Source organism: Heloderma suspectum, chromosome 2 (assembly GCF_057233095.1).
Source record: "Heloderma suspectum isolate Gila_16-S chromosome 2, 16-S_ref, whole genome shotgun sequence".
Lineage (NCBI taxonomy): Eukaryota > Metazoa > Chordata > Lepidosauria > Squamata > Helodermatidae > Heloderma > Heloderma suspectum.
In genome coordinates this window covers 42,569,020-42,596,648 of record NC_139459.1, presented here as the reverse complement: position 1 = coordinate 42,596,648, position 27,629 = coordinate 42,569,020, and the positions used below count along the sequence as shown (strand labels likewise).

General features: G+C 41.7%; 1 protein-coding gene across 1 annotated transcript in view; it reads right to left on the bottom strand.

Moving 5' to 3' along the window:
* RNF180 (ring finger protein 180) overlaps positions 1 to 27,629 on the bottom strand; it is a 101,007-nt gene that overhangs the window by 52,595 nt on the left and 20,783 nt on the right. The window contains exons 3-4 of the mRNA XM_084833316.1: positions 26,892 to 26,987; positions 23,554 to 24,501 (exon numbers count right to left, since the gene is read on the bottom strand). Coding sequence (XP_084689442.1) covers positions 23,554 to 24,501; positions 26,892 to 26,987 — 1,044 coding nt within the window. The remainder of the gene's footprint in view (positions 1 to 23,553; positions 24,502 to 26,891; positions 26,988 to 27,629) is intronic.

Genomic DNA, 27,629 nt, shown 5'->3' with positions numbered 1-27,629 from the left:
TGAAAGTAATGGGCATGTGCTAATGGGACACTTTTGAGGACTACAATTCAAATTCAATTTAAAGATAATACGAATTGTCTTAATACTGAACTACCTAGTATTCTCAAAGGAGTGTAAAAACAAGGAGAATTTAATATTAATTATATACACTGCAGAATAAATCAATTATGAATATATTTCCTATGCAATAGATTTATGTATCAGTTACTGCTGAAAAACTGAAAAACTTGCTCAAAATGCCCATTACGTAGGCACTAGACTGTCAGAAACCTGGTAACATTCAGCTGAATTCAGACTAAATTAAACACGATGCTTTAATCTCATTGACTAATCCCACTAATTTCAATGGGATTAAATCATGACTAACTTTGTCTTGATCCAAGCCATTATGAATAGTCTGACAATACAAAATTTTTACATAACATTTTATATGCACAAAGTTAAGAAGAATCCATTGGATCCACTTGATAATTCTTTTGCTGATGGTTTTCCTTCAAAATAATTATAATACTGTTTTGCGCATTGTAATTTCAAGCAATATCCGTTTAGGCTGCAATTCTGCTCCATTATAATTCAATGAAGGTTTTGCTATGGACTTCAAGGATTGCACCCTTAATTATCAGTACATGATTTCTTTCAGATGAATATGAAATATTAAGATCATTTCTAGTTTTTAGTATGTTACCACATCAGGTAACAAAATCCTAATTCATTTTAAATTACCCTTTCTTTACAGATTCAACAGCTGAATTCTTTCAAAATGTAGAAAGAAACTATAATAAAAAGCTAACATCATGTTATCAGGTCTTTGTCAAAGCTAGAGCTTCTACAGGACCCCACAGCAGTATACTATAAACCTTTATAAATGTATATATAGGGACTACTGAAAAATGTCCTGGGAAATGAGTTGCTATTTAAATATACCATTCTTCCAGCCTTAATTGTGGTAAATGTAGATTTCTCAGCTCACCTACAGCTGATATGAGTGGCTCACACAGTCATCTAGTGAGATACTGTAATGACTATGCTTATTGATAGCTTTAACTATTCTGACTGTGTAATTATTAATAATCAAAATCTCAGGCCGACTCACATGACTGTGATTGCCCTGATATACGAGCTAAGAAGGTGTGATCAAGAGGTGATGAGCCATAATCTTATTTACAGGACTAGCCACGAATACAGGCCTGTGTAACTAGTGATTCGCAAAACCAGATCCAGCCCTCCAGTTATTTATGGAAGCCTATCAGGACTCGGTAATCCTATTATTGTTGCCTACTCAGGACTGCAAAAACAGGATGGTTGTCAAATATAGACAAGTTGCTACCTGTAACTGTAATTCTTCAAGCCATCATCTGTGCATTCACACATAAGGGCTCTGTGCCTGCACGGAGCCTCGATTTGGGAGACTTCTGAAGCTGAAAAGTTTTGGCAGGAACCCTTCCCCCACTGTCCCACTGCGCATGTCCCTAGCGGGTTCCCACTTATTCCCTCAGTTCCTTGAGAGTGACATTGTAGCCTTGGAACTGAGAAGGAATACTTTTGTTACCCAACATCAAATTCGAGTATGACACTGAAGATGGGATGGCAGGTGGGTTGTGTGAATGCACAGGTGACCACTTGAAGAACTACAGTTCCAGGTAGCAGCCTGTCTTTCTTCTTCGTGATCTTTGTGCATCACGCATATGGGCGAGTAGCAAGCTAACTTACAAGGTGGTGGGTCAGTGTCCTGTTACAAACAGAGGAACGGATGGTGCAACAAAAGGATCGTACAGTCAACTCTAGCCTGAACATCTAGTCTGTAATGTCTAACAAAGGTAGGTGGTGTCAGCCAGGTTGCAGTGGCACAGTTCAGGGATGGCAACCAGTCTGTTGAATGCAACTGATATTGCTACTGCACAAGTAGAGTTAGCGCAGACTGGGGCAGACAGTTTGAGTCCAATCCGCTCATAGGATAGCTCAATGGTCTTCACGAACCAGGAAGTGAAGCGCTGAGTTGAGAGAAGCTGGCCTTTCGCGCTTTCCACCGTAGCACACAAAAAGGAGAGGTGAAAGTCGAAACTGTTCAGTCCTTGACTTGTAATAGGCTAAAGCGCTATGAATGTCGAGAGTGTGCAAGGTTGACTCCTAAGGCATACATGGTGAGGCGAAGAAAGCAGGCAAAACAATGTCCTGGTTTAGATGAAAGTCTGACACAACATTTGGCAGGAAAGTAACATGAGGCCTGAGCACCACCTTATCTCGGTGAAAGGTGAGATAAGGCTGGTCCACTCTAAGCACATAGAGTTCATTTGTGTGTCACACAGATGTGTCAAGCCACCAAAAATGCTACTTTCCAAGAAAGAAGGTGCAGGTTCATAGTTGCCAGTGGCTCAAAAGGCTTGGATGAAAGTGCCTTTAGTATTACCAGAAGGCTCCAGCTCAATACCAGACAGCGGAATGGTGGTGCCAGATTAAAAACCCTTTTAGAAACTGGATGTGAGAAGACAGAAAACAGCTCAACTGGAGGGTGGAACGAGGAGACAGCAGAGAAGGAGACTCTTAGACATGACAGTTTCTCTCAAAAAGAGAGACGAGAAACTGTAGAATTTGGTGCAAGGAGCACCGTAAAGGATGAAATCCTTGAGCTTGGGCAAAGGAAGAGAAAGTGGTCCATTTTGTTGAGTAGGAGCACTGCATAGAGGGCTTATGGGCAGCATCAAGAATCCTTTGTACTGCTGTCAGGACTGAAGCTGTGCCTGTTACCCGAACTTCCGTGCTGTCAGGCAGACAATTGCTAGGTCTGGGTGACAGATTTGACCATTCTCCCTGGTAGAAGACACGGATGCAATGGGGGGCGTTGGCATTGACCATGCACCATTCCGAGTAATGGAGCAAACCAAGACTGGCAAGGCCACCAAGGATGCACGTGGGCCTGTCTGTCGCAATCTTTGCCAAGATCTTTATGATTAGTGGGAATAGAGGGAAAAGGTAGTACAGAGCTCCCATCCATATGTGGACAAAAGCAACTCCCTGAAGCGAACACCGTGTAGTGCCCTTCTGCAAAAAGTCTGACAGAAGGTATTGTGTTGTGTGGCAAACAGATCCACCTCCAGTGTACACTAGTGTTGGAAAAGTGTCCTTAGTACCTATCTGTCCATCTCTTACTTGTGGGAGGTCAATGTGGTTTGACTGATTTGATCAGCCAGCACATTGCTGACACCAACAACACGTACTGCCACAAGTCCAATTTGGCGAGGGATGCACTCCTGAAAAATCTGGAGTGTAAAGGTGAGTAAGGGGAGTGATTTGGTATTGTTGTCCGATGTAACCTGGACCAGTCTGTCCACCAGATTCAGTTCAAATGTCCAGGGCACCTTGTCGACTGCCCTGAGCTCCAAGGTGTTGCTGAGCTCTGCAGCTTCATTGGATACCCATCGTTTATGGACTGTGAGGCCCAGACAGTGAGCTCCCCATCCCGAGTGCGACGCATCCATAGTCACTACTATGGACGGGGAGGCCTGAAGGAACGACATGCCTTGGGTTAGATTGGTTGGTACAGTTCACCATCGAACAGAGGATTTGAGGCAGAGGCAATCATAGCCTTGTCCAATGGGTGTCCCGATCAGTATCAGAATTGCATATTAACCAATTCTGGAGTTGTCTCATATGCAACCAGGCATAATGAATAACAGCCATCATCGCTGCCATAAACTCCAATAGACGTTGCACCCTGAATGCTGTGGTGGACTTACACATGAGGAGTTTTACTGCCAAGGATGTCAGTGGCTGTACCTGGGTGCCTGGCAGGAATGCACAACCTAGTTGAGAGTCCAAGACTTCCTCTATGAATGGAAGCCTTTGTGTTGGTTGGAAGTGAGACTACTCTGTGTTGATATAGAGTCCAAGCTCCTGGAGGAGGTTGTAGGTCACCTCTATCAACCAAAGCTGATCTCTCATTGATGTCACCAACAGCCAATTGTCTATATACGGGTATACCTTGACGCCTAGCAGTTTAGGGTGGGAGCACACCACACCCATGCACTTTGTAAATACCCTTGCAGCGGTTGCTAGGAAAGGGTAGCACCCAGAATTGGTAGCCACCGGTACTGATGGCAAAACAAAGGTAACATAACATCGGTATGATTTTCTGTGGCGATGTGGAAATAAGCGTCCTGGAGGTCGATACAGGCAAACCAATCTCCTCTGGAGAGAAGAGGGAGTACTGATGTTAAGGACATCATACGGAACTTTCTGGGAGAAATGTAAAGATTCAGCTCCTGTACGTCCAGGATTGCCGGAGTCCTCCATCCTTATTAGGTACCGTGAAGTACCTAGAGTGGAAACCTCCCCAAAGTTGGGTGTGTGGGACAGGTTCAATTGATCCCTTCTCAAGCTGTGTCTGAACTTTAAGGTACAGGACCTGGGAAAGAGCTGTCACATACATGGTACCAAGTGGAGGGAGGGCAATGAACTTGATCCGGTACCTCTGCAGACAATGGAGAGGACCCATGAGTCCGATATGATGTTGCGCCAGGACAGACGATAAGAAGATGGAAGAGTTCTGAAGAAGGGGAGATGAGAAGAGGGACAAAGAAGAAGGGAGTCTGAGTCAAAGGCACCACTTATTTCTGCTGTCCCCTTTATGGTGATAATTGTGAAGCTCTGAAGTTGAGAAAGACTTTCCAGATGCCACCGGTTGAGGGTGCTGCTGCTGCAAAGACCCCAGTTGTTGGGGTTGATACCTGGTGGTAGATGTTTGGGACCAGGGCTGTTGTCTTAGCAGATGCTGGGACAGGAATCCCATATGCCATGCCATGGTATGGGCCTTCTGGACTGATTCTAATGTGTCGTCAGTTTTTGTATTAAACAGGTCCTGGCCATCAGAGGGTAGGTCTCCGATGCAGGCTCTAGTTTCCTGGGGGAGGCCAGGCGACCTCAAGTAGGCGACGTAGAGCCATGGAACTGACGAGGACTTTTGAGTCACAGTCAACTTGATGGTGAGACATATTTATTTGTTGCCTTGACAGCTTCATTGCCTTGGATTGGAAGAGATGAGTTGCACTTTCTTGTCATCCACTTTGTCATCCAGCCTTGTCCCACAGAAACAGCTGATACCCAGACATAACTGCCTGATTAGAGATTTTTAGGTCCACTGCTGCCCAAGAATATAATTTTCTCCCAAGTAGGTGAAGGCATCTGCCATCTTGATCAGTTGGACAAGAATGTGTCCTCCAAGACTTCCCCTGTGCAGCCTCTATGACCATCAAGTTCAGAGCGAGGTGTTTAATCAGGTATTCAGCATTAGCTTCCTGCAAGCGACACATTCCATCTAAATGTTTAGATGTTGGTGGCATAATTAAGGGGGCCTCCCAGAACTGTTTAATGGTCTCTTCCAATACAGGAAGAGAGGTATTGCCACAGGCCAGAATAGCTCTGCAGTCACTTGCTGGGTGGACTGCACCATTCTCGGAACCTGATTAGAAAATTGTCCAAGGTCCTCTGACAGCAAGATAGCATAATTTGACCCAATAACGGCATCTAGTGAAGAAATGGACAAAGGGCAGGAAGACTGAGACATGGTGTCAATACCCTTCCATACCAGAAAGTGGGATTCCCCTGGTGAAGCCTGTGGCAGAGCCTATTGATCGCCTTCCTTGTGGGGGAGCAACGAGACGTAACCAGTAATAATTTGTGGTGATGACTGTAATGTTGCCGGTGGTTGTCCACGAGATGGAGTGGTCTGCAGCTGAGTGGCGTGTCACGGCTGCAGAGCAGGAGCTACAATCAGCAGAGGTGCTTGAAAACCTTCTTCCCAATCCGGTGATCTTGATAGGGTGGCTACTGGACACCAATGGTATCGATTCACATCCCAATAAGGAGGGTCACGATGGTGAGGAGGGCAGTAAGCACAATATAGATCCTCACAGTATTCCTCCCAGTCGTGGGGTCTCCTGTATCAAAAATATCAGGTTGGGCATCTCTCCCAATTAGAGAATGAGTATCTGGACCGATCTTGATCATGGCTTGCTTGTAAAAACTAGGGGGATGACCTCTGTTGAAGGAAGCAATGGAGTGTAGTGAATCCAGAGATCCTGGATATTGATCTTGGAAAGTTCTGTACCAATGTAGATGGTACAGATAAGGTCGTAGAGTGGGTGGATCCACCAGGGATGGGTCTCTAATCTCACCCTCTGATGTCAATTTGATCAGAATGGGATCTTCCACAGGAGCATGATGCACCATTGGGATTTGTGAGAATACCATTGGCGGAGTGGGAGGTACAGTCATCAGAACAGGTGACTGTGTTTGAGTTCGTGGCATTGGTGCAGCAATGGGAGATAAGGCCGATCTTGAGATGCCAGAGTAGAGTCAGGGGGAGCAGTAGGAGGCGAAGAACATGCTCGATCCTGAGTTAGATTACTAGGAGATGCGACTGGTACTGGAGGTCGCTGTCAATCTCCAGATGCCAGAGGAAGCTCAGGGAGAGCAGCCAGAACCATGGGGTGTGCTCAATCCTGAGAAAAATCCTCAAACTTTTTGGAAGTATTTTTCTTCTTCTTCTTTGGTTCCAAAGAAGCCAGGCCTGCCTGCTTTGAAACTTTAGCCCTTTTGGCCAGCTTCTTAGCCAGTGAAAATGCCAAAGACTGGCCCAGAGTGGGGGGATCTTGTGTACTCGGAGGAGTATGACATTGAGGGGAGGATATCCCCAACACTGAGGCAAGCTCCTGGGTGGCAGGTGAACTCTCTGAGGGTGAGGTTGTCTTCCTTCCATACCTTTTGGCTCCTCCACTGCTTCCAATGCCTGCTCCCAAGAAGAGCAGCTTTCAGTTGTTGTAAGCCTGAGGGCAGGGACTGTCTTAATATTCATCCTTTTAAGCCACTCTGGGAGCCTTTTTCGGCTGAAGAGTGGGGTAAAAATGCCCTAAATAAATAAGTAAATAAACAATTTAGCCTTGCCTGCTTAGAAAAAGCTTGGCAATGAGGACAAGCCTCAACAACGTGGCCTTCTTGAAGGCAAAAAAAAGGCGACAAGAATGTTGGTGGTGACTTGCCCCCACAACAGACACTTTCTAAATGGCACCTTATGGACCATATGCTCATAAGGGCGATCGCAAGACTGCGAGAAAAACAATATAAATAAAACACAGAAGAGTAAAGACAGAAAACTTTGATAGAAAGGAGAAAGGAATAATAAAGCCTCAGCTTTTAAACACGCTTTCAGAATGACCTGAATGCAAGAGAAGTTCCCTCACGAGGCTACCACAATGATGGTTGGAAGAGAACTGAGGGAATAAGCAGGAACCTGCACAGTGGGACAATGGGGGGAAGGGTTCCTGCCCAAACTCTTCAGCTACATAAGTTTCCTGAACTGAGGCCCCACGTAAGCACAGAGCCCATATGTGTGATGCATAGAGACCACATTGAAGAACTGGCAGGCCACATTATGCGGTTGGGGAGCTGTATTTAGTTTGGGAGAGACCAAATGCTATAGGCCTGTCCCATGCCCTTCACATAATATGACAAGAATCATATTTCCCTTGGAAGCTTCTGGAAGAGATGAGTTCAGATTATTAGGTCAATGTGGGAGGTTTTCTGGTTGATGTGTATTTTCCACAATTAAGAACAGGGAGAATGAGTCATTCCTTGATCCTGTATATTTTAAAATGTCTGCAAAGTCACAAGCATAAGGATTGAGTAAGATTAGCACAAAAAGTTTAAAATAGCTCCTCTGAAGAGAACAGGAGTGAAGACCTCCACAGCTTGGATAATAATGACTCTGCAGAAAACAATTAAGACATTTATTACCTCTACTATAATATGACCTAGCTATTGGTTTCTGCTGCATCAAAGACCGCTGAAGCCAATTTACCACAAAGGCTAAAAAAAAAAAAAAAAAGAATATTAGAAGATTTCATAAAGGGAATTCTAGTTTGTGTATTTTGTACACTAATTTTAAAATTCTGACAATCTTTCCTATACATTTCAAATAATATCAAAATTATTAGTCTGAAAAATATTATTATTACTTTAGGTTAACTAAAAAAAACTGCTTGCAGATGAAACAGCTGAATCTACAATCAGTTGAGCTGAAATACATATGAATTTAGGGTAATTACTTCCATTGGAATCAATGGATCCAAGGTGGCTTACTTTTTAGCTTTTTTCTTATTGAGCTTGGGAACTATACTGTTTTAAGTACATTTAACCAATGCATATGAGCATTATATCTTTGCTTTTATGAAGCTTTTTGAAACACTGTTAATTAATAATTAAATCAATGTAAATTTTATTTTAGATTCTTTTTCACATATCAAAACTCAGTAATAGTACATTTGTTTTAATCAATATAAATGTCTACTTATAAATGTCTAGATATAGGACAGATACCTGTGCCTGACCTGATGTTTTCAAGAATGGAATCTGAGGAACTGAGGCAAGTAGTGGTGATAAAAGATGAAGTTCTCAACCTTATTGATAAATTGAAAGCAAATAAATCACTGGGTCCAGATGGATCCATTCTAGAGTTCTCAAAGAACTCAAATATGAAATTGATCTTCTAACCAAATACACAACATGTCCCTAAGATCAGCCTCTATACCAGAGGACTGGAAGATGGCCAATGTAACACCAGTTTTCAAGAAGGGATCCAGGGGGAATCTGGGAAATTACAGGCCAGTTAGCTTAATGTATGTTCCAGAGAAATTGGCTGAAGGCATTATTAAAGATAAAATTAGTAATCATATAGAAGGGGCAAGCCCTGCTGAAAAAGAATCAACATGGCTTCCGCAAAGGTAAGTTCTGTCTCACTAAACTTTTTAGAGTGTCAATAAACATGTAGACAGAGGTGATCCAGTAGACATTGTTTACTTGGACTTCCAAAAGGCTTTGGCAAAGTCCCTCACCAAAAACTCCTGAGCAAACTTAGCAGTCATGGAATAAGAGGAGAGGTCCCCTTCTGGATCAGTAACTGGTTAAAGAATAGAAAGCAGAGAGTAGGAATAAATGGTAAATTCTCCCAATTGAGGGAAGTAAATAGCAAGGTCCCACAGGGATCTATATTAGGACCAATGCTTTTTCAACCTGTTCATAAATGATCTGGAATTCGGAGTAAGCAGTGAAATGGCCAAGTTTGCCGATAACACCAAATTATTTAGGGTGGTTAAAACGAAAAGGGATTGTGAAAAGCTCCAAAAGGATCTCTCCAAACTGGGAGAATGGGCATCTAAATGGCAAATGCGGTTCAATGTAAGCAAATGTAAAGTGATGCATGTTGGGTCAAAAAATCCCAACTTCAAGTATAACCTGATGGGATCTGAACTAGCAGTGACCGACCAAGAAAGCGATCTTGGGATTGTGGCAGACAGCTTGATGAAAATGTCAACCCAGTGTGTGGCCGCTGTAAAAAAGGCATAATTAGAAAAGGAATTGAGAATAAAACTGCCAATATCATACTGCCCTTATAAAAATCTATGGTGCGACCACACTTGGAATACTGTATACAGTTCTGGTCACCACACCTAAAAAAGGATATTGTAGAGCTGAAAAAAGTGCAGAAAAAGGCAACTAAGATGATCAAGGGGCTGGAGCATCTCCCCTATGAGAGAAGGTTACAACAGCTGGAATTGTTTAGCTTGGAAAAAAGGCAAGTAAGGGGGGACATGATAGATATCTACAAAGTTATGAATGGTGTGGAGAATGTGGACAGGGAGACATTTTTCTCCCTCTCAAAATACTAGAACCCGGGGTCATCCCATGAAGCTGACTGGTGGGAGATTCAGGACAGATAGAAGGAAGTACTTCTTCACACAGTGCATAGTTAAACTATGGAATTTGCCACCACAGGATGTAGTGATGGCCACCAATTTGGATGGCTTTAAAAGCGGGTTAGATCAATTCCTGGAGGAAAAGGCTATCAGTGGCTACTAATCTTGATGGCTATTTGCTACGTCCAGTACCAGAGCCTGTGAGCCTATGTACACCTGGGGAACGGTTGCTGGGGAACATGGGTGGGAGGGTGCTGTTGCACTCGTGTCCTACTTGTGGGTTCCTGGTCGACAGCTAGTTGGCCACTGTGTGAACAGAATGCTGGACTAGATGGACCTTTGGTCTGATCCAGCATGGCTCTTCGTATGTACTTCAATTGCAGATTCAGAATGGATCAGTGCGGGACTACATAATCTATTTTATTAATGCAGGCCTTCAAAATATTATGACTCGCCAAGTAAAACACCACCCTTAAGTCATATATTATGTGACTTGCCTCATGCCTCACAACCAGCATCAAGGTGATAGCAGAAATGGTGGACTGCAATAGATCTTAAGGATGGACCTTGTGGCCTGTCAGAGATAGCAAATGAACCCTGTTGCCACACAACCTTTACACAGACACATAATTTGCATGTATCCATGTGTAATAATGAACATGGGCCTAAGGGGGCCTTTAACCAGAGGTGTGCTGCACACACAGCTGATGTATGCACCATGCTCTTACAAATGTGGAATAGCTATTTCTAAAATGGGGAAATGAGCTCAAACATAAATTAAAATAAAAGAAGTATAGGTGGCATTTTTACAGACTTTGTTCTCAAAACATGCATGCATGTTCATTACAAAAGAGAAAAATGGCTTGGTTAGTATATTCACCTCCTACACATAGGGCAGTATCTACAGGCCTTCTCAGTAATGGCAGCTACTCTTTGAAACACTCTCCCATATGTGATCTGAGAGGCAGAACTGGTGACAAGTTTTATATGCAACTTGAAAACACATCATGGAAACTCATGTGGCAAGGTTATTTTATGTAATCTGCATTTTCCTATCAGCTCAGTGCATAAATACCATTACTGAGATGTCAGTAGAATTTCCAATTATATTTTACACAAAATAATAAATAATATCTACGTTAAAAAAAAGGAGGCCAATAAGTCAATCTTTAAACTCCAAAATCTCCCACTGTTGGAAAACGTACAAGATAAGCCTTCATATGAACACAGATTGACATAGAAAACAAAACAGAAGTTGAGGACTTTCATAAATTTAGCCTCCAATATAGTTAGTTAGAAACTATGTTTTAAAATAGCCCCTAAAGCTGAGCAACACCGGGGGGGGGGGGGGGGGCTTTTTCAATTGAGAATTTGCAGATCCTTCCCTGGAGGAACAATGCAGTTTAATAAATAAATAAAATTTGAAGCAGGAATGACCTTGGCCTAGTGTACTTCCACTAGTCCAGCCTTGTACATCTAGCCTTGTCTACAATGCAGCAGAATAAGAGGGCAGCATGAACTGTACCACTTCAGGCTCCGGGTGGGAGATGCCATTTTGAATGTTCCTCTAAGTAAAAACAGCAACACCCTCCTTACTAGTTAGAACTTAGCACATCAGCCCCACTACCTGCTAAAATAGTTTACTACTTGCAGGCTTTTTCTTTAACGCAGGGGAACATTCAAAATATTATTTCCCCCATCTGCTGTGGTTCAGTCCAGTGTACCACCTCAGGACTCTACCATCTCATTCCCACTTCATTCTTCTGCATGTGTAGACCAGGCTGTAGTATGTAAGCTAAGGTGGTAGACTGGACTGCACTTTTTCAAACTACAGGTAGGATGTCATAGTCTTTTATGTTTCCTACATTAAGAATGCTCAGTCCCCGTAAATTAAAAACAACAACAACACCACAGCAAACAACAGGGTACATCAGAACCTAGTTTTCTATGTGTGGGGGTTGGGTGCGGGACACACTTGAAAGTAGCATTCCCCACCTGTTGTTTGAAGTGCTACAATTTATTCTACTACCTCAGCCTTCTACCATTTTGTTTTCTCTCATTCCACTGCATTTGTAGAGATGTACTATCATGGGACGGAAGGAGATTTCAGTTAAATATGAAGATAATTTTTCTAATGATAAGTCAGTGGAACAGACCGTTACAGTCTGGCTGGAGGTATTTAAACAGAGGTTGGACAGGTATGTGTCGGGGATGCTGTGGCTGAATCGTGCACTGGGCAAGGGGTTAGACTTGATGACCTTCAAGACACCCTCCACACCCCAAAATTCTGTGATTCTATGAATGCTTCATTGAGTGAGTGGTACAAACAACTAATCAGCTACCATTCAAATCATTATCTAAAGTAGGGAATTTTAGGTGCATTCTAATGAAAGGTGTGCTTTCCATGAAACTGTTCGTTTGCAAGCAAGCAGTTTTCGTTTGAAATTACACTTTCCCTTTAGTCGATATTCATTTATGCAGATAATACATAAAATATTCATTCATGCTATCGTATCTTTAAAATGAAGATAGCAACTCTATGACAGAATGTGCATAGTCTTTCAAGGGATCAATTGAAAACTCATACCTGCCAAATAAAGCTAAATTAATAATTTATCAGATGGCTTCCAACCACCAGAATCAATACAACAGCTTTTAACTCAGCTCAAGGGGGGTGGGGGGAGAATGTGTATAAATCTAAAGATAGTGAGATTTAAAAATGTGTAGCCAATTGCTGTTTTCCAACAAAAGCACATAAGGAACAGTAGAAATCTTCCAAAGATCTCTCCTTTGGAAGGGAAAATAAACCAATTTGTTTCTACTATCAAACATATGTACAAAATGGGAAAGTATTGTAATCTAGACTAACTTCTGATATGTTGAGCCTGTGCTGGCAGTAATGCTACGTATGTTTACACATGAACACATAAAGTAGCAAATAATTAACATACTTTAACTCATCTCTGACTGAGAACAGGAATTAAACTGGCAAGTACAGACACATGTTTATGTTCATGTGTATATTAACACATGATTATTTATTGTTGTGTAAATGCACATGAGATTTTTTTTTTTTTTTTTAAGTCAGTGCCTTTTCACTAGAGTAATTTAAGTCCTGAAAAAAAAAGCTCTGGACAGACAGAACATAGGTTGGGATTTACTGGTACATCTCTGGGGATTTACAGTATATTTTCAACTCCCAATTGTTTAATAATAGTAGCAATAAAATGATTCCCTGCCCCAAATTATGATAAATGAGAAAGTTTGAAGTAACCAGGGGTGGATTTTTGGATGGAAGGAGTGTGAACTCCATTCAGTGTTGGCATTCAAAACAAACCCCATGGTTCAGAATTATTGCAAATAAATAAATAAATAAATAAATTCATATAACAAACAACAGCAGCTACACTGATTTGTCATTTCGCAACTCAGCTTAGCATATATAGTCTTCAAATACTTTGGTGGATGTCTTTCTTTTGCATGTTTAACATTTATTTTGTGCTGGTGTTAATCATATCTCTGTTCATCATCTGTACATCTTCATCTTCTCTTAGCTCCTTGCAAATGATTCCTGGATGGTCTTGCTATGAGCTAAGTTTCTGGTGACTGTCTCTCCTCTGAGTTGTGATCATGAATTTCTTAACATCTGCTATTGTCACTGGATTTACATGAAAGAAAGCAGACAGCTTTCCTTCCTCCTTTTACACCATTAAAGCCTACTTCTCATTGAAGGGGTAAACCTATGTCTGGGCTGCACTTCTACAGACAGGGACTCATATAAGTTGAATGCTCCTCTCTACAAAAAAGTATTTCCTCACAGAAAACTAGGTGCCAAGTAGAAGCATTCTATTCTAGCTTTGTTATCTATTTGAAGCCAAAATACCTTGTGTTGGAAGAGTATTCTAAAAATCAGGTGCAAGTTGTATGGTGCACTTTGGGTTACGAACCAACTGGATGACTATCAGCCTGGCAGATTTGGAGGCTTCTGTCCTCCCTCTCCCCTGGTTGCTGCTTCAAGGAGGCAAAAGCTGGTTTTTGCATTCATCTATTTTTGGGGGAAGCTTTGTAAGTTATTCAGGGGGAAATCCAAAATTTGGTCTTTCTGTGTGTAGTGCTGAGAGTAATTCAGCTTTTCATTCTGTGATATGCACAGACAGTGCCTCTTGAACTGGCCTGTGCCTCCCCCATTGTGAGCGGCAGGGCCCATGAGCCTGGTTTGCTTAGATTGTTGCTATACTATGTGCAGTGTTGGTAGATGGCAGTGAGGAGAAGCCATGCTGGCTTGCTCGGCTTGCTCCACTTCCTCAAGCTAGAGCTCTGCTGCTTGTATTGGCCCTTGCCCATGTCTTCCAACTTCCAGTTAGTGTCAACCACTTACAGCACCGACATACCAGCTAACCCTCCCGGGGCTGGGAATAAGAACGGCAGTGGAGTACACTGATGTGATTAATCTGCTTTGCCTGGGTACTGAATTCTCTGCTATGAATCCACTGACTCTGCTATGGATCCATAAGATTGCTGCTGTGAAGAAATTGAGGTAAAACTAAGGTAAAAGTTTAACTGTCTCAATGTGGAGGGAGCAATCCTACAGCCGCTAGACAGTGGCTAGACGATCACAGGATATCTTGTTTTCCGGGAACCAACCTCGGAGCCTCCCCCCTCCACAAAAGAGGAGTGTGGAGCGGCCAAAAAGGGCAGAAATGCCTGTATGACACTTCCAATGTGTCATACAGCAGCCTCCTTCCCCGCTCAGCCCTCCTGCGGCTAGACAGCTGCAATCGGCTGTCTAGCCAAAAATGCAGGGCAGAAGGAGTGCGGAGGGAATGATCCCCTCGGTGCTTCTCCTGCCCTGCATTGGATAGGCGGTTGCCTCTGAGTTCAGAGATGGCCACCTATCTGGATAGGATTGTGCCCTAAAGGACTGAATGAGTTAATAGAGGAAGAAAAATGTATGCTTTTTGCTTGAGGTTTATGTTGAGGAGTTACACTGTAAATATGATGTGCTACAAAATGGCAGTTATTGTTACTACTAAGAGTGAAAATGAAGCCAGGTTTCTGTCCTTATATATGGGAAGGTAGGATTGAAATTGGCACTATCTGACTGGAGAATAATGGAACATTCTAAGGATGCCCATTGGTCCTAAGTTTAAATAGAGGTGCGGTGGCAGAATGTCAGCCACCCCACAGCTGATTGGCTGGAGGGTTCTAACAAGACAGTCTGACAGGGAAGTCTGTCAGGAGGAGTCTGACAGGGGAGTTTGCCTGAGGAAGAGTCATCAGGAGGTGTTTGTGAGAGGCTGGGGAGCCTGACATCAGCCAGGAAGAAGAGCAGCTATAAGACTGGGAGGCCAAATTGAGGCACGTGAGGCAGATGAGGGAAGAAAGTCTCCTGGAGCAGCCTTCAGAGGAAATAGCTGAAGCCTGAGTGACAGCTGGTCTGAAGACTGATCAGCTGCTGGAAGACTTCAGGAGAGCCTTGAAGGTTCCAGGTGTAAGTCAATCTTGATCAGAGAGAAGACTGTCTTTTAGGCTCTCATTGTTAGGCCTGTGAGTTAACTGGGGTGGAGCTTGATGAGGGAATTGGCTTAAAGTTGGTATGGGGGACACACACCACCTGTTTGGTGGTAAAAGTAACTGTACAGAAACCCTGTTTAAAAGTAGTAACAACATTTATAAATAATATGCCTTTTTGTTTATTTCTTTTCAATAAAATACTATATATCATTGTTTACTTCCCTGTTACCTCTGATCTGTTTTGTCTCATGCCTAATGATCTGCTACCTTAGGGGAAAAGGTGTATTTTAAATAAAGGGGTGTAGTTTAATGGTGGGAGCGGAAGGAAGGGATTGCACAGTGCTGAGGGGTGATTCTCCACATTTGGAGATAGGGATGGGACTGACCTCGTGGAGAAGTCCTCACCCTAAGACCAAGTTTTCCACACCTCCAAAGACAGAGATTTTTAACATCAGCATTTCTCATCTGTAAAATGGGTAAATGATTTCTAGGATGTCTTCTAAGACTGCAATTCTATAGTTCCTGGAAGGAGGTTTCAGGGGCTATAGGACAGAATGGATCTCCCTCTCTGCTCAAAGTGGAAGAGGTCTGTGGGTAGAGAAGTAGGTGGGCACAGAAACCCTTGCTGCTCCACTGTTGGTGCTCTGACAGCAATAACAGTAAAAAGAGGGTGGTCTGGGGGAGGCTTTGTATCTGCTGCACCATAGCCTCCAGTTCCCAATGGAACAACGGATGGCCACACTTTAGATTTAAATATAGGCATTACTGATATTGGTCATTTTACTTTCTTAATAAGTAATAAGTTATTTAAGTAATAAACACATTTTCTTGATTTTAAGCAAGGAATGTTTCTTTTTGTCCTAGGAAAACAAAATCAGATAAGTTTCACAGAAAATGAATTTGGAAACAGTATGGCAGAAATCAAGACTGCGTTCCTGCCAACTGTTTTACTTACAGTTGCCTGAATTCTTGTAACTGCAATTATAGCACCGCTGTAATTATCTGTACAGCAGAACCCACTATCACTGTTTGGTAGGGAAATGTACTAATTGTGTATCCCTTGTCGTCTTAATAAGAGACACTGTCACGGGCCACATGTTTCTGTAAGCCACCATTTCAAGGAAAACAAATACACACACACACACAAAATCAGCTTCTGTAAGTTGAAAAATAATCCCGAACAAACAAGAAATAGCATACAATGTAAATGTTAATGAAGGGCCATAATTAATGTTGGTGATAATGGCATTTTTTTTAAAGACCAACCTTTTCCCCCAAGCAATCAAGTGGGACCTCTGCCATATTAATACCCCAGTCCAAATTATTTCTGCTGATATGTCTGTCATTCTGGATTAATTTTTATAATCAGTTAATTCACAAAGAATTCAGTGTGTATTTTCCTAAAAATTAGCTTGTTTCTGCAGCTGTGAGCATGATTTTGTGAAATATATAACCATAGTCAAATTGCAGAAATCAGGCTATTAAAATGATCTTTCTTGGCCTTTGGTTGCACATGCCTGTAAAGAACTACAGAGCCATACTCAGAAAATATTTGTGTCATCATTTTGATTCTGTTTCACTGCTCTAAAACCACATAGCCTTATTAATGACATATATTTTCTCCTATTATAGGTACAATTAAATTTTATTCAGGTTTATGTAGGTATAATTATATAGGTATATATAGGCTGATAGCCAGTGTGGGTAAAATAGTTAGTAGGAAAGATCTGATTCCAGTCCCACCAGTTTTATAGCGTCACTGTGCAGTTTTGTGCCTCAGTTCCCAACATGTAAACTGGGAATAATGCTGCCACTTCACAGGGTTACTGAAAACACAAGCACAATGGTGATGTTAAAGCAGTTTGAGGGTGCAATGTGATATTTATCTGATACTTAGGTTTATAAACATCAGTACTAGAAATTCGAGTCACTCCAAATATTATGGGGTTTATTTGAATACATCCTCAAAGCATGAACCATTCTAATCCAGATAGGCTTTAGTTTTGTTGCTCTACCATTATAGAAAATAGTTTACTATATCAAACTGCTTAGAAAGCCAGTATGCGTCTTTTTGTACTACAGTAATTGTCTGTATAAGGAATCTGACTACTAATCACCATCTGCCAAAGCAATTATTTATATCTAGCGTGTTCTCTTAGATCTAAAATCAGCCTTGACTGCAGTATTGTAATAGGTCTTCAGGCTTTCTATAGCTCTGTTTCACAACAGTTCAACTCAGGATAAAAGTTATTTCTTCTTGAGGTGACACATTAAATATTACAAACTATATTTACTGAAGTCTACGTAATCTTCATAATTTAAGATTTTAATCCCATACCCTGAGACTATAGGATTTAATCCTGAGAGTAAGCCCCATTGAACTCAGTGGGACTTACTTTAGAGTTGACATGTGCAGGATTGCACTGTAAATGCACTTGCGGAATTTTAAGGGACTGTAGTCTAAAATCAATCATTAAACTTACACTCCCAATAGTCTTCTGCCTTAAGCAACCTCCTTCAAAGATTTTCTGAAAGAACACACACAAAACTCCCTCCTAATTTCAGGTCTCACGGGTTTAAATCTGGAACAAACATCATTTTGTAAGCACGCTTATATAACAAGTATCTATTTTCATTCCTAGGAACTAAGAGTTGAATCCCAGGATCCCTTGAAATGTCACAACGGATGCTGAGGCAGCCTGTGTGTTGCAGCTACTTCTCTTCGTGACCTTGTATCAGAGCCAATGCTGCTGCATCTCATCATCCCCTGTGGTTTTGAGGAGACATGGAGGCAAACCTTTAGGGTCATGTCTTCCAGCCAATTCCCTTAGCTGTCTCTTTACTCTCTAAAAATCTTCCTCCCGCTCAAAGGCCAGAAGAACATTGCTCTTCTAGCAAGGTCAGTGCCCAGCTTCTGACTTGGTGTTCGTGCATAATAAATGCCACTTACTCTGCTTCCACTCTCTTTTGTTCCCTTTTAATAGATTAATAGTGCTGCTATATCAAGCCCATTGTCTACTGATGACTATTGCTTTCTGGATTATGGATGTAACTTTTTTGGTTTATATAAAGTTCAGAAACCTCTTGGAGCAGCACATAAATTTTTGTAAAGTAATATAAAGTCTAGGGCTGTAGAGCCTGTATGGAAGTCAGAGAGTAGGCCATGAGAGTCAAAGACTGTCATGGTCCCAGGTGTCATGCCACCACTGGAGTCATCTTTAGAGGAGGAGCCAGAACCGTCAGAGCCAGCTGGCCCCTCAGGAGACTGTGGCATTAGCCAAGATGGTCTGGGAGCCTCAGGGGTAATGTCTTTGAATCTGCCTCCTAGAGAGACAGAGTTTTCAGCTTCTAAGGCAGAGGAAGATGCTGAGCCACCACCTAGCTCCAGAGTATGCTGGCACCTTAAGGTCCATGATAGGATGGTTGCCAGGCGAAGGAGTGCTTGCTTACTGAAGAGGAGTACTCATGAGTTGGGCCCTCCTCATGAGAAGGACATCTGACAAGCCTCTAATGGGAAGCAGCTCAGCATTGGGTGGGGTTCTAGTAGCTTTAGCTATATCAGCTCTCACTGGTAACTTGAGAGCTGCTGGAAACAATGCCTTTGTAGTATTTGGTACCTTGTTTATGGTGTGCCACCTTGTGTTGGATGCTCTGTGCTACTGACCCTGGACTGTTTCTTGATTCTGCTTCTGAACTTGAGTAATGTACCTGATTGATTTACTGTGTTTTACCTCTTGCCTGTTACCTTGACCATTCCTGCTATTGACTGATCCTTGTTGTCTGCATGGCTTCTGACTTCTGCCTGGAGTTTGACCACTCTTGCCTTAGCCTAACCCTCCTTGGACTGAAATCTGGGTGCTTGACCATTTGCTTGCCAAACTGACTATTCTATTGCATTGCTCCCTGTATTTACTTGCAAAGAGCCAGGACTCAGTCTAGAGCAGGACAAAGGTAGGGCATACATTTATCTTTAAAAATTCAAATGTTAGCATTTATACTTCTGGGCATAGCCACAATAACTGTAATACTTGTGTCTCTTTCCATTAGGAAAGGTCCACAAAGTAAATTCTATGTTATTTATTTACATTTATGTGCTAACTTATGTCAGGATCAGAGTGATTTAAAGCAAATTAAGTAGGCAGGGGTGGGCAATTTGTCACCTCTCAGATGTTTGGGTCTACAACTCCCATCAGTCCTAGCCAGCATAGCTAATGGTGAGAGATTATGGGAATTGTAGGCTATAACTACTGGAGGGCCACAAGTTGCCCACCCTTGACCTATAGGCAGAATTGGACCAGGACCAACAATGCTGTTGTTGGATCATCCCAAATGCCCAACAGGCAGAGCCTTTGAACAGAATCTGCAACTGCATTTTATAGATGGGAAGTAGGAGTAGTAATATGTCTTATGCTCCAGAAATATTATGTGATCTGTCCAAGGAAACAAGGCAATAAATGACACAGGCAGAAATGAAACCCTGAAATCTAAAAACAAATTGGAGTGCTTTAGTGAATAAACCTTTCCCCTCTATATCTATTTTAATAACCAGTTCTGATCAGCAAGGTAGTAGCCATCATTAGATTACCTCAGCTTTCCCCAACTTGATGCCCTCCAGAGGTGTTTGACTGCAACTCTCATCATTCCCATCCAGCAAAGACCAAGCTGGCTCGGAATAATGGGAGTTGCAGTCCGAGAGCCAGTGTGGTGTAGTGGCTAGAATGTTGGACTGGGAGTCAGGAGATCTGGGTTCTAGTCCCGCTCAGCCATGGAATTCTGCTAGGTGACTTTGGGCCAGTCACAGACTCTCTGCCTAACCTACCTCACAGGGTTGTTGTTGTGAGGATAAAATAGAGGAGAATTATATATGCTGCCTTGGGTTTCTTAAAGAGGAAAAAAGGGAGGATAATGTAATTAAGTAAACACATGTGGAGGGCACCGGGTTGGGGAAGGCTGGATGACATGCTAAACCTCTGTTTAATAAACCATAATTAATATTTCACGCATGAAGTTCTCCGTGAGCCCCTGCCAAAGGAAGTGAGGCAGGTGGCTACTCTAAGGAGGGCTTTTTCTGTTGTGGCACTCTGGTTGTGGAATGAGCTCCCTAGTGAGGTTCACCTGGCACCTACATTGTATTCTTTCCAGTGTCAGGTGAAGACCTTTTTATTTTCCCAGGCATTTTAGCATTTTAGCTCTTTAGGCTTTTAGCTTTGCTGTTTTAAATCTGTATTTTAAATCCCTGCACTGCTGCTAGGTTTTGTTCTGGTTTTATTCTGGTTATATTGTTATACTTTGGTTTTAAAGTTTTATATATTTTGTATTGTTTTATTGTGTGCTCTTTGGTTTTAATTTTTGTGGACCGCCCAGAGGGCTTCGGCTATTCGGCAGTATAGAAATAAATAAATAAATAAATAAAGTTGTATGGAAGCAACTCATCTTTAATCTGCTTGAAAAGAAATACTTCCAATGTCTTTTCTAAAAGATTCAGAGTTAGAACATCCTTTGCGCTATAACAGCAATATTAAAAATATTATGAGAAAATATCACATGTTCAGTTGGCTATATTCTATTAACCCCCCCCCCCCCAAGCAAATGCAAACAGTACAAATTTGATTATGAACTGACAGCAATGCCAAATAACAAAAAATATCAAGGAAGTATTATGCCTCTTATCATTTACAGTTATTATTTTCCAGTAACAACTGAATCCTACATAAAGATGAATATTTATATTTATTATTATCTTTATGTCCCACCTTTTTTCCTCCTTAAGGAACCCAGGGTGGCTTACATTATCGTCCTTCTCCTCCTCTCCATTTTACCCTCACAACAGCCCTGTGAGATAGGTTGGGCTGAGAGTCAATGACTGGCTCAAAGTCACCCAGTGAGCTTCCATAGCCAAGTGGGGACTAGAACCCAGATCTCCCAGCTCCCAGTCTAACACTCTAGCCACTACACCACACTGGCTCTCATATATCCTTCCTCTTCAATTGATACCAATTTTTAAGAGGCATAAAAGCAGTTTCTTGGCTGAGAGATTGCAGTCATTTATCACAAGCTTTTCACAAAGGCATTGCTTAGTATGGATATATAATAAAATCAGCCACAAGAGACAGCTTATTACACAAATGTTGGCAGATTCTGAGTTGCAGCAACAGCAACAAGTACCACTATTATGTTTAAAACCTATAATCAGCAGATATAAGCAGCGTTACTGTTTTAATCTATAAAACATTCTAAAAACATAATACACCACACTCTACCATGCAATGTTCGTTCATAAAAAGTTTACAATTTTTCATTGTTTTGTAGCTAGAGGAAGTTTGGTGCCCCCTGCTGTTAAAAAAGCAAACTTCTGTTATACGTGTACTGGGAAGACCCCATGTACAGAGATCTTAGCAGCAAAAAAGAGACAATACAGAACTGTAGTGCAGAAATACAACAAACCTGAATTCTCTCGCTTTGCATGCCACACAAAATGCATGGATGCATTTGTCTTAATATCTAGTAGTATACCCTAATGTTTCAGAGAATAGTATTAAGATAATGGAAATGCATGTTGAATAAAGTAGAAAGCTGCAGCAAGAGCAAACTGTATAGAAGCCAAGTTCAAAATTAATTATAGAAATTCCCTATGACAGGTGGAGTGGAACACTAGGCACAGCCAATCTGTAGACAACTTATGAAATAGAACTAGGGAGATATGGAGGTTTTCTCCTTGTACTTATAAATCTCTGTTCTAGTCAGAAACAGGAGGATATTCCAAAATGACTAGGAAGTTCTCTTTTTTCTGGGATTGGAGGAAAAGAAAAGAACAACTTTGTCCCAAGGGAGGGGCTTTCTTCCACTAGCTACTTTGTGACAAGCCCCAAGAATAACTGAAGGGAAACTCTATGTTCCAACACATACATGGTTATCTGGTAGAAACTAAACGATAGTACTATGGAACATATTTGTATTGTTAATTGCTAAGAGTTAAATGCCTATATGCCTCTTATTGCCAAGAGGCATATCGGCATTGAAAATGTAATCTTTTCCTGGGGGTGTTTAGGACTGGTGCAAAGGGCAACAGACAGAGCTCTTGTAATCTGCAAAGGCTGACGATTATTTTAGGGGTGAATCATGGTGACAGGCCAAAGGGCAACATTATCCCTGTGAACATGCAGACCTCCTGAGGTATGGAGAATGCATTCTCAGAGACATGCCTGGCTGCAGACAGAGGTACCAACCAGAGGAACATTACAGTCTTCCAAGATTGGAACTTCAAAGGAGGTTGGTCTAAGGAGGGGAGGGAGAAACCTTAATCAGCCCAAGGGCTGCATTTGATCATGTGCAACCTAACTCAAGGCAGCAGCACTGCTTCTTATGGTGGCCATTCCAAATGCCTTGGAACACAGCATCATTCTGGGGGTGTTTTGTGGGTGATCTTTTAGCACACAGTGTGTTTGTTCATGCAAGCACATACTCCAAGATGGTTATAAACCTAAAACATTATTCTTGGATTAACCAATACCAATTGAAGAGCAATGTTCCTTTATTGCTTTAGAAAAAAAGGGTAAACAGCTGCCCGAATTTGGACTGAGTCCTTTACATATGATTTATATGACAGGTGGGCAACTTGTGGCCTCAAGGTGTTTTGGCTTACAAATCTCATAAACCCTCACCATTGACTGTGCTGGCCAGGGCTGATGGGAGTTGTGGGCCAAAATATCTGGAGGGCCACAAGTTGGCTCCTCATGCTTTATAATGTTACAAGTCTTTGCTCAGGACAAAAAAAATACTTACACACATGCACATTTCTTCCCTACATTTCTAGTATCTTTTATAACAATGTGAAATGTTTGAGCAGATTTTAGTCCCCCAGCCAATGGTTTAATTCAGACATCATGCCAAACCATAGTTAAGGAAGCCTATATATGGTCTGAAATGATACTCGAATCAATAAGCCATTGTTTGAGATCAGCCAACAAACCAGAATAAGAAATAATGGCTTGAACTGGGTTTACAAATCATGATTTGTGCTAACTATTATTTGGTATGATATCTGAATTGATATACTATTCTTACAGCCACGGTTCCAATTTAGAGGTTGCTGTACTACAGAAACGGAATGCTGAGCATATGGAAAATGAACATAATCAAGCAATTCTAAAGTACCATAGGTTGCCTTTATGTTAGAAGCTCAAAGCACATTCTCAGAAAAAACTGTTAATTTGATATAATGCACCAAAACTCCCCTTGGTAATCACACCAAATTTGTTCATGTAATACAATCTCTAAATTGTTTAATGTGTACCTGCTTTTGTAGCCACCTCTCTTGCCACTTTTGCTTCCTCCTCAAACTATTCAGTCGGTTTCTTTTTCTCTTGCTCAGTTTTTGATCAATAATTGTCAAGGGCTGAAGTTGACCAAGAGGTGTGATGGGCTGTTGCACAATGTCTTCTTCTGCAGTGCTCTCTGATGAAGACAGGAACAGCTGCTGGTCAGTAGTAGCATTCCCAAGATAGTTTTTGGAAGCTTCTAAACAACGATTAAACTTAGTCTCTTCTGGTGGTAATACACTGTTGGAAGTAACAGAAAAAGTCTTTGGAAGCTCACCAGCATCTGATTTAAGTGGGAACTGAAAATAATTACGTGTTCTACTGGACTTTAATTGTAAGCAACCCTTTATGTTAAAAGACTGTGTTTCTTGTTGCCTGGAGAAAACAGGTCTCTTGGTCATGGAAGTTCCATATAAAGTAGGCAACAAGACAAGCCTCTCTCTGAAGTTCAAGTCCAAACTCTGTGATTTTCTATGAAAAGCTTTTACACTGTATCTGTCATTCATAGCCAGTGAAGCTGAAATACTTGTTTTTGGATTAGACAGTTTGAAGTGTAATTTTTTACTATTCATCTCAAAGCTGGTTGATCTCACCTCTAGGCAAAGTGCCTCCATTAATCTTCCAATACCGTCATTATTTTTGGCCATGTATGAAAGTCTTTGATTTCTAGCTCCCAAAGCTCCACCTGTCACACTCTGCTGTATTTCCTTGTTAAAATTAGAATGAACTTTACAAAGTGACAAGTGCTTTAGTTGTAATATTGGTGATGTAACTGAACTAGCTGTCTGGCAGTCAGTTCGCCTCTTGCAAAGATGGATATTTGTAAACTGGCCACAGGAGCATTTTGTATTATTGACAAAGTTAAAGCCCCCAAGACGGGCCCCACAGAATGGGCAATTCAATTTTCCAGTTGTCCACTGTGCCTATGGATAATGAAGAAGAAAACAAACAATGAATTCTTTGTAGTCCAGAATATAAGAAACTATTCTGCAAGTCTTTTTTCCCCACAGAGCAGGAAAACATCTTAACATCTTGCTTTATGACTGAAAAGGGGCAAATAAACACAACCTAGGGTTTTTTTTTTAAAAAAAAAAAACTTGCTTGAGATGCATAATTCTGGAAAACTCTCAGATGTTAATTTCTCAGTGTAACCATTTCAAAATGTTCCTTGATATTCTTAAAGCCTCTGTTCTTAGATTTGTACTAATCACTGCATACTTTAATAAGGAACTTTAATAATCATCAAATAGTCTTGTAAACTATAATTCATGTCAAGTCAGTTTGATGAAATTTTACTGAAATTTCCAGGATGTAAAAATCCTAGCTATGTGCAGGACTACGGCATTAAGTTGGGGGGTGTTTCCACACTATCACCTTCACTTCTTTTCCAACTTTGTTGTGCTGTTTTCCCAAGCGCATTTTCTGTCTCATGTGTTTCCATGTCCCAAAAGGACCTGGTCTATCATCGTTGTACCCTGGTGGGCTGCGCTATTTCCACAGAGCCTAATCGCGTTATTCTCTTGATGGCTGGGTGGAGCCTTTTTGGAGTGGGTAGGTTCTGCTTACCCTGTCTGTTTTCCCTCCTCCTCCTATTTCTGATTCCCCCCTCCCTCACCTCCTCTGCCCCACTGAAGTTTCCTGCTCTGGCCAGTATCCTTCCTCCTTGCCTTCCCAGCGCTTTTGTTTTACTTTAGAGAAGGAGCGAAAAACTTGTTGCCCCTAAAACAGAGATTGAAACCACAATTGTGCATTAACGAAGGGGCAAAAAATCAAAGTGCTGTGCCTGGAGCATCTCCCCCCTTTAAACCTTCCTTGTTGCTCCTGAAATGGGGATTTAAAGTGCAGTTGTGCATTAATGAAGTGGTGAGAAATCAAAACACTGTGTCTGAAGCATCCCACACCCCTTTAAAATTTCTTTCTTGCCCCTAAAATGGGTGCTTATGTGTGCATCTTTTCATCTGCAACTGCTCCCTCCAGGATCATCTCCCCCTCTCCTTCACACAACTTCAGTGTTCCTGCCTCCTCAGCCGTGTTTCCAGAACAATGGAAGGAGAAGCTAATGGAAGAGTACAGGATTTTTAAAAAGGAATCAGCTTTGCTGTGAAGAGAGGCTTCCCTCACCCCCCCTTTCTCCGTTCCCCTGAAAGTCCAGATGCAGGCATTTCAGGAGCAAGCCTAATTGAGCACAATGGCAGTTACTTCCGTGTAGACACACATATGCTTGTGCTGGGAAAGAGGGGGACACACACAAAGAGGGAAACTAGCCCCCATTTTAACCCAGGGGACCTCATTGACCACAATGGGAGTTACTTCTGACAAGACAGTAATGGATTTGTTGTGGGAAAGAGAGCAAAATCAGCCCTCATTTTAATGCACAGGATCTGTGTTTGGAAGCTGTGAAGGAGTTATGTCCTAAGGCAATGGACCGAAGCCTCGAGGTCTCACTTAATTTTGCTTAATCGCATTTAAGGAATTGGACTTAAAAGTGTGCCATTTCAATTGAGGGGGAATCTTTGAGTTCTGATGTAAGCATTCAAAGGCAAGTTTCATTCAGCACAATGGGAGAAAACACCCCTTGACTGGGGGTCATGGGCTATGTTCTAGTGCTTATTTTCAATGATGTTTTAAAAGTTGGTCCCTCGCATCCTGCTCCAAAACGGCAATGAAACTTCCGGAAAACAGGGATGGAAAGGGTTGGGTCACTGAGGTCAGAGTGACACACCCACAAAGGCCGGGCTACACGCCTGATGGGCAGGGCTAAGACAGTGAGCCCAGTGCGATTATGGAAACAGGTCAGTAATGGAGCCGCCATAACCGGGAGAAGTCGGGCTATAAGCAGTCTCAGAAGAAGCGGTTTTTCAGCGATAAAATGCGACAGTGGGGCTGAATGGCCACGATGTCATGGAACCACAGAGACCCCATGGCGCAGGCAGGTTGGAGTAAATCACTGGTGGAAACACAGCCTAGTACAATTTTACAGAGATTTTGTTTATGTTGATATATATCCTTATGCCAAATAAGGCAGAAGAGATCTCTCACAATAACATGTTTATTAAAAAGATTCCAAAGGCACTTACTGGCTTTAAGGAACTATAAAATATGAAATAATAAAGTTGTAATTCTACTGCCCATTACCATGACCTAATAATTATTCTTTTGTAAGACCAGACAGGTCCCCTGCCCCAATGCAGTGTAAAAAGAACACATGAGCTTTTTCTAGAACAGAATTGGCAATCTCAATATGTAGGGGAATAAAATATAACTGAATCAATGGTTTAGCTTTTAATTAAGCAATTTGCTCTAAATAACTTACCTTTTCTATTATACAAGTCACCCAGTCTGGAAGAGCTTCTATGTTCATGTGCCATACATTACAGATATCCTGAGAAGCAGTTGAAGAATGAGACTGCTGTTAAATTAAAATGCAGTGAATTAATAGCATTCAGACATATTTTCTATTTTGAGAAATTTTTGTTCGTATTTCCACTTCCAGTTCCATGATCATCTTCTTTGATCCTACATTTGCCAAAATTTGTAAATTTTGTACATTAAAATCCATCTTCTCCATTTCTCACCTTCATCTTCTCTCCACACCCTTCCCTGTTGTCTTCAAGCAAATTCTTCCTTCATAAAGCTCTCCTTTTACACCAGTTCTCCTTCCAGTTAGTCCCCCACCACCCTTCTTCCCTTCCAACCAGCTTCTAACCAATATCTCACTGAGTAAAACACAAGAAGAGTAATAGCCCAATATATGCAGTGAATGGTCTGGGAGCATCCAGTTATGTAGAATTGCTGAGGTAAGTGGGTGTGGACGTGATCAGTGCCTAAACTCACTACTGGGAGCCATCCATGTAAGTGGTAAGTTTTTTAATGAATGAAAAGGATGGTGAACAGGTAGAATAGTAACAGGGTTGGAAAGGGCCTACAATGCCATTGAGTCCAACCCCCTGCTCAGTGCAGGAATCCAAGTCATAGAATCATAGAATAGTAGGGTTGGAAGGGGCCTACAAGGCCATCGAGTCCAACCCCCTGCTCAATGCAGGAATCCAAG